Below are 11,035 nucleotides of genomic sequence, written 5' to 3'. Positions count from 1 at the left end.
GAGTGAAAGAGTGTGTGAATCTGTCTGCTCCTGGACCTCATGTGATCATACTTGTACTGCAGCAGAATGACTTAAGCAAGAAGAGCAGAAACAGAGTGAAGTATGTGCTGAATGAATTCAGTGAGGAGGCTATTACGCACACTATGGTGTTGACTAATGAAGAAGAGATAAACAATAACTGTATTCATCAGTTAATAAAGGAATGTGGAGGTGGACATCTTCAGTTTGATGAACAAAAGTCAGGATGGCATTCTGAGATACTTGAAAGAATGGAGAAGATACTCAAGAAAGAAGGGGATCATTTTCTTATTTGTGACTTGTATGAGGAAGCAGAAGGAACATCAGAGGATGAAGAGCAGAGCAGATCTGGAGGTTCAGTAGCAGCAGAAGAAGAGGGTGATTTTGATTACAAAGATGATGAAGCAATCAACAAGAGCAACAAAGAGAAAAAGGAAGTTGCTGTCCAAAGGAATAGCTTGTGTATATTTTGTTGGCAATGTATTTGAGAACCATAGTTTACACCTACACCTACACATCACCTACTTCAAGAGAAAGACAAATAAAGATTATATAATGATAAATGATAATACAAAAATTGTATGATCATTTTATGTGTACAGCACCTCATTTACTGAACTCTTTTAATTTTTTATTTTACTGCATAATCAATTGGGAAATAAAAAGTATAGTATATATAAAGTTATAGTATCTATTAATAAGGAAAGAAACAGTTATGGGAGATTTGGAAATAAATTAACTGAAAAAACTTTGATAAACTATTATTGACTATACATTGATAGATCTGGATGAAAACTTATTTAATATAATTCATATTTCAATGAACTTAACTAAATTGCTGTTACACATTATAAAATGATTGTTAAGGATTCATTAATAGTTATTGTAGATGTGATTGATAAATGCTAATCAATAAAAATAGTTTGAAACATATGAAAAACTCATGTAACTGACCCACCAAACTAATGCTGTGTGTTTTTCAGTGGCAGAGAATGTCAACGTGTTATCAAAGCTGAATGTGGTTCTGTGTGGGAGTGACAGAACTTTAAAATCCTCCACATCAAACCTCATCCTGAACCAGAGAGACAGCAGATCAGAGCTCAGAGAGTGTGTGAAGCTGGAGGGGGAAGTTCATGGACGTCTGATCACTCTGGTGGAGCTTCCAGCTCTTACTCAGCTCTCAGAGAAGGAAGTGATGCGTCAGACTCTGCGCTGTGTGTCTCTCTGTGATCCTGGAGTTCATGTGTTCCTCTTCATTGTTTCTGATGGTGCGCTTACTGATGAAGACAAAACAGAAACAGAGGAGATCCAGAAAATATTCAGCTCAAACATCAACAACCACACCATGGTCCTCATAATCCAGAAGTCAGAGAATGAGACAGAGGAACTGAATGAAGAAATTAAGTCTGTCATTGAGCGTTTTGGGGGAAGGCATCATTTCCTTGAGCCAAACCCAAAGCTGTCCATGTTGGTGACTAAACTGGAGCAGATGGTGGAAGAAAATAGTAGAATTTGTTTCTCCACAGAAACATTTTTGGATGCACAAATAGAGAAAATTGAAGGAATGAGGAAGAAAGTAATCTCATTAGACACACAGACCCAGCAAAAAGGTAATGATCTGAAAGTGTGTATGTCTCAAACCCACTTTAAATGATAAACATGTGGACCAAGGAGTAGTTATGGGGACATTCATTACTGGAACAGGGGCACATAATCTCAGACAGACCATTGCTCAGACACTCTCCAAAAGACCAGGAGAGGCTGTGGCATACTCAGACCTAAAAATGACCTTTTCATTTTATCTGCAGTGACTTTATGGCTTTGCAGAATCTTAAAGCAGAATTTGGTTATGGTCCACCTAAGTTATGGTGCTTACCAAAGATAACCCTACACAGTTGCCGAAATATTTAGATGCATTAGGAATTGTTTGGATTCAGATCACATCACCCACCACACAGAGTTTAAAATCAGTTTCAGCAGACCATAAAGAAATGTTAGTTTGGAGAAGTATTAGTAAAAATTTCAGGAAATTGATAGGGATGATGCGTGAAATTTTCTTCATGCCACACAATTAAACATTCAAATAATGATGTCACATAATTAATTCACATATAATTCAAATTCAAATGTTATTAGTAATAATTCAGACAAATTGCTCCTAAATGTTTGTAGGAAAGGACTTTAAAGGACTGCATTTCTAGCAGCATGACTCAAGCAGTTTCTGTTTTTCAGATTCAGTAGAGGCTTCAGATGAAGTGAGGATTGTCCTGCTGGGAAAAACTGGAGTTGGAAAGAGTGCAACTGGAAACACCATTTTAGGAAAAAAATGTTTTAAAGACGATGTGTCACAAGAGTCAGTCACTAAAGAGTGCCAGAGAGAGACGGCTGAAATCGATGGCAGACAAATTACTGTAATTGACACTCCAGGACTGTTTGATACTAAGTTCAGTCGAGAAGAGATCCAGAGAGAAATCACTGAGTGCATCTCAATGATTCTGCCAGGACCGCATGTGTTTCTCTTACTGATACCAGTGAGCCGTTTCACTCAGGAGGAGGAAAACACTGTGAAGATCATTAAAGAGACTTTTGGTGAAAACTCCTTAATGTACACCATGGTGCTCTTCACCAGAGGAGATGATCTGAAGAAGAAGACCATTGAAGAATATCTGGGAAAACCTGATTCTGATTTGATGAAGCTCATCGAACAGTGTGGAAATAGATACCATGTGTTCAATAATAATGAGACTGGAGACCGCATGCAGGTGTCTGAACTACTGAAGAAAATCAATGACATGGTGACAGCAAATGGAGATAGTTACTACACATGTAAGATGTTCAGACAGATGGAAAGAGAAAAACAAGAAGCACAAATGAAGATGATAATGGATGAAGTGGAGGAACTGAACCAAAAGAGAGAAGAACTCCTGGCCAAACATGAAGAAGAGAAAGAGAGAATGAAGAAGATGATGGAGGAAGAAATAAATAATCATGATGCAGAGAAGAAGAGAAGAGAAGAAGAATGTGAGAAAAAGAGGAAGAAAGAACAAAATATATGGGATGAATCTTATCAGAGACTCAAAGAAGAAAGAGATGAAATCAAAAGAGAGAAGGAGAAAATAAAAAGAGATAAAGAATGTCTTCAAGACAAACTTGAATCAGAAATAGAAAAGATGAAGAAGATGATGGAGGAAGAAGGGCAGAATCATGATGCAGAGAGGAAGAGAAGAAAAGATGAATTAAGAAAGAATGAAGAACAGTGCAAAACAGACATGAAAAATGAACAGGAGAAATGGGAGAAAAAGATACAAGAGGAAAAACAGAGGACAGAAGAAGAATTTGAGAAAAGGAGGGAGAAAGAACAACAAATGTGGAATGAAAGTTACCAGAGACTTAAAGAAGAGAGAGATGAAATCAAAACAGAAAAAGCAGATCTTCAGACCAAACATGAAGTAGAAATAAAAGAGATGAAGTTATTAGAACAACAGAAACAAGATGAACTAATGAGACTAAAATCAGCAGACTATGAAGAAGACAGAAGAAAAGACATGGAGAACATGAAAATGTGCTGCTCCCAAACAGCCTCTTCTCTACAGGTAAGTGATCAATGTGAATAATGACAAGAGTCAGGGACATTTATGGGATTTAGAGGTTCTATAACCATTAAGAGTTGAGTACTAATTCCTATAGTGGTCTAATGGTCTTCCCTCATTCACAATTTGTCCTGTATATGGACAATACTACAGATATACAACACTTGACTTGCAAATACACCACGGAAAATTACATTTTCATCCCTTTCAAAGGATGGGGTTATAAATTAACTGAATTTTGTTTATATTCTTAAAATGCTTCCTGCACATTTTTTTTATCTATATGATTACCATAGTTCTTTATAATATTTCTTTTTTTCTAATCTGTGTATATTGGGCTTTTAGCTCTGCTAATGTGACACTATAGCAAATTAGATTTGATATATTAATGTCTTAATGTATTTACAGAAAGATGAAACTAGTCAAATCCAAAAGGTTGGACCAAAAACCAATGAACAACTCGAAGGACTCTATGATAGACTAGATCTGACAAAAAGACGACAAGGTAAAATGAAAACAGCCGACATTCTGGAAATCACCAGATCATCATTTCAGTCTCAGGAACCACAGGAAGAGAATGAACTTGTAAACTCATTCCTACAAAAGCTGCTAAACATGAACTACAGAGCAAGATATACTGTCATAAAACACACAAAGAAAGAGGGTAAAGAAGACGGTGCAAATTACAGCCCTGATATTCACCCAATGGATGTTCAGATGGCCGTGTATCATTGGGCTGATGGTTTCCTGAAGCAGATGATGGTGACTAAACTCTCACAGTGTCAGTATGCACTGCCTCTGCTTGTTCCTGATCCATTCACACAACAGATTGAGTTTCCTCTCTGGACATTTAGACAAATCAACAAGAGCTGGAAGATGAAGAACAGCAACAATGAGATCATCAGTCAAACCCAGCCGGTCTACAAGACTGAGACTCCAATGGTGGCTTTCTTCAGGTTTGGCTCTGTATCTTCATCTAAGTCTCAGCTGATGAACAGCCTCATCAATGAGAAACACAACACGTTCTTCCACAGGAACTGCTCAGGCGGCAGCAGAACCAGATTACTGATGGATGGAGTGGTGGAGATCGCCTGGTACTGTCCTGGGAAAAAGACAGACGCATTTGATGACTGTGTTGCTTTCTGTAATCTTCATGGTGATGCAGGAGAGAATGAGAAACAATATGACATTTTGACCAGTATGGCTTCAGTAAATGTCCTCTTCTTACCTGATTTTGGACAGAAGAACCACTACAAGTGTCTGGTGAGATCACTCTTCAGGTCTCCTCAGCCTCTCCTTTGTCTGCTCACTGACAATAACTGTGATAAAACTGAGCTGGGGAATGGAAAATTCATAATTGGTCTTTTGGACAAAAACCAATCTGATATATCTAATCAGATTAGGGAGACTATCAGGGAGAGTTTGACCAAGCAAAAAAAGAGCTTCAAGCTTGAAGATGTGGCCGAACACACAGGAATCAGAGTAGATGAGGATGATCCAGAGTGTCAGAGAGGGAAACAGGCAGCAGATCAGATCATGGGTTTACTGAGAGGAAAAGATCCATCAACAGTGAAAGAAACAATCCTGCCCTGTCAGGGGAAACTGTGGCATGACTGGTGTAAAATGAACAAAGAGCTGCATCATCTACAAGGAGAAAATCTAGAGGAAGATAAAAGCACCAAACAGATGATTATGAGAGATATAAGAGAAAAGCAAGTAACAAAGGGACTGAGTGAGTTTATGAGGAAATGTATTGAAATAATGAAATCACAGAGAGACAATGAAAAAAACTATTTCCTTAGATGGATGATGAACCTGTTGAATGACTTCACTTCAGAAAAGCTCTGTGGACTTCATAAGGAGTATCGCAAGAAATGGCAAGATGTCTTATCATTGAAAAAGATGCCTGACAATATAGTTCAACTGCAGACTGAACAAACAAACCTGGAAAACATATCAGAGCAAATTAATATGACAAGTTTTGGCTTGGAGCACATCCTGAGAGAGTTTGGTCAGATTTATGAATCATGGTCATCTGTGAAGAAGATCAAGGAAGGTCTGCAGTTTGACTTCTGTTCTCTCCCACGTCTTGCAGCAGAGATGATGATCTCGGGATTTCCCATGGAGCTGATGGATGGAGATGCTTCTCATATTCCTCTCACCTGGGTCACTGCTGTTCTAGATGAACTTGTTAAGAAACTGGGAGACCAGAAACTCTTTGTGCTGTCAATATTAGGGATTCAGAGTTCTGGGAAATCCACCATGCTGAATGCCATGTTTGGACTCCAGTTTGCCGTCAGTGCTGGCAGGTGCACCAGAGGAGCTTTCATGCAGCTGATCAAAGTATCAGAGGAGATGAAAACAGAGCTGAAGTTTAACTATATTCTGGTTGTTGATACTGAAGGACTTCGTGCACAAGAACTGGTTGGAAGGTCAACAACACATCGTGACAATGAAATGGCCACATTTGTTGTTGGTCTTGGAAATATGACCCTGATCAATATATTTGGAGAAAACCTATCTGAGATGCAGGACATTCTTCAGATTGTGGTTCAGGCTTTCCTGCGGATGAAGATGGTCAGACTGAATCCAAGCTGCATGTTTGTGCATCAGAATGTCTCAGATATTACAGCTGGAGAGAAAAACATGGAGGGAAGGAGACGACTGCAGGACAAACTGGACAATGTGACAGAACTCGCTGCTATAGAAGAAGTCTGTGATGCAGAAGGTTTCAGTGATGTGATTGCGTTTGATATCCAGAATGATGTGAAGTATTTTGCTCAGGTCTGGGAGGGCAGCCCACCCATGGCTCCACCAGACCCAAACTACTGCGAGAACATTCTAGAACTGAAGGAAACTATTCTAACACATGCTTCAAAATCAGACGGCATAATGCTGACCGACCTAAAAGCCCGCATTCAAGATCTCTGGGAGGCTTTGCTTAATGAACAATTTGTGTTCAGCTTCAAAAATTCCCTGGAAATCATGACATACAAGAAACTAGAGACTGAATACAGCAAGTGGACCTGGAGTCTTCGAAGTGCCATGCTGGAAATCGAAAACAAGCTTCACAACAAAATAGAAAATGAAGAAATTCATAATGCTGAGCAAATTGACCTTCAAAGAGAACTAAAAGCAAAAAGTGAAGAAGTGAAAAAGACAATGTCTGATTTCTTTGAGAAAGACAGAGATGCGGGTATACTGAATCAGTGGAAAGCTTCATTTGAGATAAAAATCAAAGAGGTTCAAGAAAACATTGTGAGGGAAACAAAGAGGAAGTTAAATGGAGTTCTTCAGCAGCGTCACATGAAGAAAAAGATGGATGCTGAGAGGACACATCATGAAAACACTCTCTTTGAAAACAGCAAAGAACTTGCCTTAAAGTTGAAAGGAAAAGCAAATGATGAAAATGTCATGAAAACACAGTTTGATTCCTTTTGGAGACAACAGACGGCTGCGATCATCAGAGACACTCCTTTAGTCAAACATATTGACATATTAAGAGACATGAAGAATCTCCTCAGTGAGTCTTATGAAAGTCTCCCTTTAGACCATATGAAAGATAGCAGTAACTACAAAGATATGATCTGTTTGCCAAGCTACTCAGAATATGTACAGTTAAAGAAATCCGGGGGATTTAAAGGATATTTAAAAAATGTGTACAAAGGAGCTAAAGAGAAGCTTGGTTTACATTATACTTTATCTGAAGATGATGAAATCCAGATAAGAGCCTTAATCAGAGACATTGCTGAGCAGACAGATAAAATGATTCAGTCATATAACATTGCAAAGATGGGCTACAACAATAGTTGCATTCAACAACTGGTGGATTGCATAAAGACAAGATTAACGCAGCATGAAAATGGGCCAAAAGTGAAATATGTGTTCAAGAGTGAATTCTTCATGGATCTGGTACTTTGCATATGCCATAAAACAAATAAGACATTCACAGATCAATACAAACTGTTCCGGGAAACCAATGATCCAGTTCTCTATTTTAATAGAAAGCGTGAAGAGTACTACAGCATATTCCAGAAATACTGTCAAGGAGCATCATCAAAAACAAAAACTGCTAGAGATTTAGCAGATGAAATGAGGACAAACTGTGAATCTCTAAATGGGAACCGATCAAACCTGGAGAAACACATCCTGAAAACACTGGCAGAAAAACAGGACTTCGGCGCATACCTGACCTACATTAACAATCCCAAAGAACACTTCAAGAATTTCATCAGAGATGAAGTCAGTCAGTACATCACTGAAAGATTTGAAGATAGTGTTCGACCCAAGATGGAAAACAGCATTAAACTGCTGGAGCAACAGATCACAGAAGCAGCACATGAACCTGCCAAACAGGCTAATGCTGATTTGTGGTTGCATCATTTCACTCGACAGCTCTCTGGTGTGCTGGTATTCTCTGTAAATGACCTCACTGGAGTGAATCAGGATGATGTTGAAGTCAGCTTCCTAGAAGATGTGATGAAGACAGAACTTCCTTCCATAATAACTGACATAATCAGTAAATTCAGCACAGCAACTTTTCCAGTAAAGCTGGAACACAAAGACAGACCAGATGAGATTCTGATTGTTCACTTCTGTCATTGCTGTTGGGTTCAGTGTCCTTTCTGTGCAGCCATCTGCACAAACACAATAGAAAACCATCCTGGAGATCACAGTGTGCCTTTCCATCGTAATAATGGATTGAATGGGTGGTTTTACAGAGGAACAACAAACCTAGCTATCAACATCTGCACATCAGCAGTAACCAGTGATCAATCTTTTTATCCAAATAGCTCAGATGATGTCAAAGTCCCCTGGAAGGAATACAGAAAAGGAGGTCCTAAATATGCTTCATGGAGCATCACCCCAGATCTCTCTGAGCTGCCGTACTGGAAGTGGTTTGTGTGCAGATTCCAAACAGATCTGGAAAATCACTATAAAAAAACCTATCAGAGGCATGGCAAGATCCCAGATGAATGGAGAAAATACTCTCAAGAGGAAGCTATTGAGAGTCTGAATAAATACATTTAGGGAACAATTATCAAATACTCTGATACAAAGACAGTTGAAATAAATATCTATATTACAGACTATTCAGAGCCATGTAGCTATGAGAAATGCAATTTACTATTACGACCAGAAGCATGCTTGAAAGTTGAATATTGCACTTCAAGATTCATGAACAAGCCCACCTTTTCAAGCAGACTTGGTTTTGAGTTTAGAAGAAAACATTCATACCAAATAAACCAAACTCTGCCCAGAAGTAGACTTACGTCTGCACCAAAAGCTCTAGTGTGAAAACACTTTGTAAGAAATGCTGTTTGTCTGGTTTAAGCTTAAACAATGAACCGCTTGCCTATATTTAATCAGTTCAAAATAAAAATCAACTTACGACAGAGTTCACGTGTGATTCATGAAACATTCGTATGCTGCCAATCTCATCGTACGCATGATCGCACGTTGATAAATGTGGCGGCAAAAAACAATGGCCATTTGAATATCACGCCCCTAAAAACACCCTGGTTTAGAAGCCTAGCCCCTAGAGTTTACAACACGGAGAAATGAAACCCGGCCAAAAAGAGGAAGTAAGCCTAATCTCGTGAAAGAGAAATTGATCTTACTCCAAAAACACTGTACCATCGAGCGTATTTTGCAGTATTAAACACGTATTTATACCGATTTCATCAGGCTCCGAAAATTCTTCAAAAAGAACACAAAGAATGGCCTTCTCAGCTGCCGTAGCTGCAACTCTTGCGTCATCAGAACAGTGTTCAACGCACCACCGTTTCCGTTTAAAACATGTTTTGCACCGTTTTTGTCGGGGCTGAACGCAGCCCTGGTTGTGTCTGTGGTGGTGTGATGTTTGTGGGCGTGGTGAGTTTGAAGCAGTACTTGCCAGCGCCACGCGAGTTGGGTAATTCGCGTTAGTAAAAGACTAAGATAGAATTTATCCGGTTAAGTTATACAACAACATCAAGTTGTTTTCCAAGATACCGAATATGATACTCCTCATTGTAGTAACGTGTTGGATTGGTAAGTTTTGTGCCGGTCTGAGCAGAAGTTACTCTCATGGGTTAATTTATAGCTTACTTGTTACATTTGATTTGAGGATGAGTCAGCTTTACTCGCACAGTGTGTGTATATATATATATATATATATATATTTACAATGAATACTTTTTAAAGGCATTGCTTTTGGTGCTGCGGTTGCTGCCGCTGGTGAAGATGATGATGAGACTGAGTCACGTACGGTGCCTGAAGGAGGAAACCTCACCATCTCTATCCACATTGAGGAATGGGACGAAGATCCTCAGGTTTTGGTGAGCCGTCTCAAAGGCTCCTCACAGGAACGGATAGCGCAGTTAATCTGTCATAACGGAGTCTGTGAGCACGAGTGCTGGAGACCCGGAGTTTCTCTGATATCTGATAGAGAGAATGTTACTCTGATCCTGATGAATGTCGGCGACAATCAAACGGGGCTTTACAAGGTTCGCAAACACAGCAACAAGCGGCTCGAAAACAAGATTTACAACGTTACCGTTTATGGTAAGTATTACACTAGCATGTTGTATTGCCGAGCTATCTGAAATCCGCTGCAGCAGTTGCATCATCATAATTTTACAGGATAACAAGAGTACAGCAGCATACATTTAGCCAGTTATGAGAAATAACTGTTTATTTTGAGGTTATTCTGACTTATGCGGGCATTTAAAAACTTTGGGAAAGTATAATAAATACATATATCGCAAAGAACATATTTTGTTTTTCTCCGTTAAGCAGAAACGGCACCTTAGCCACTGTATGCTATTAAAATTAAGGTAGATATTTGTTCGCAGTTAACCGCAACGAAGAAAGTTATTATTCAACACAATCAATGACTGAACTCAAGTGACCTATGGGTGGACCGTGGACGAACTTGTCACATGTTGCGTCGTAACGTTGCGTCACGAGGGGGCGTGCGTTAGTGATGGGAAGTTCGGATTATTTTACCGACTCGGATCTTTGAGTCTCGTTCAGCAAAATGAACGAATCTTTTTTCGAGTCATTTCGTTCATTTTAGCAAAATATAATTAAAATTTTACGTGTTACTTCCCTAACACGTCTACTACTTACGCAAACGTTGATCACACTACAAACAATACAAAACTGCAATAAGAAACAGAAAAGATTAATTGTTTACCTGGGTCTTCAGTCTATGATTAGCTCACCTCACCTCTTATCTGACAAGTCTTCAGGTTTGAGTCGTTCATTCATCACGCGACAGCCCCATAAACTTAACCAATGCAGTCTGAGCCAGAAAGAGAATTGATTAGTTCATCTCGAGTCTTCGGGTTTGAGTCGTTCCTTCATCACGTGACAGCCCCATACGCTTTAACCAATGCAGTCTGAGCCGGAAAGAGAATTGATTAGTTCATCTCTCGAGTCTT

The 11,035-nt window shown here is 39.2% G+C and overlaps 1 protein-coding gene across 1 annotated transcript; it reads left to right on the top strand.

Moving 5' to 3' along the window:
• The first annotated feature begins 337 nt into the window (after window positions 1–337).
• LOC107742013 (interferon-induced very large GTPase 1) lies at window positions 338–8,884 on the top strand. Its single transcript, XM_016554855.1, has 4 exons — window positions 338–478; window positions 1,002–1,628; window positions 2,251–3,611; window positions 4,017–8,884. Exons 1-4 carry the CDS (start codon window positions 415–417, stop codon window positions 8,637–8,639), a joined length of 6,675 nt encoding a protein of 2,224 aa, XP_016410341.1. The 5' UTR covers window positions 338–414; the 3' UTR covers window positions 8,640–8,884.
• Window positions 8,885–11,035: the final 2,151 nt, after the last annotated feature.

Source organism: Sinocyclocheilus rhinocerous, unplaced genomic scaffold (genome assembly GCF_001515625.1).
Source record: "Sinocyclocheilus rhinocerous isolate Xijiao unplaced genomic scaffold, SAMN03320098_v1.1 scaffold6489, whole genome shotgun sequence".
Classification (NCBI taxonomy): Eukaryota; Metazoa; Chordata; class Actinopteri; order Cypriniformes; family Cyprinidae; genus Sinocyclocheilus; species Sinocyclocheilus rhinocerous.
This window is presented reverse-complemented; position numbering and strand designations above follow the sequence as displayed.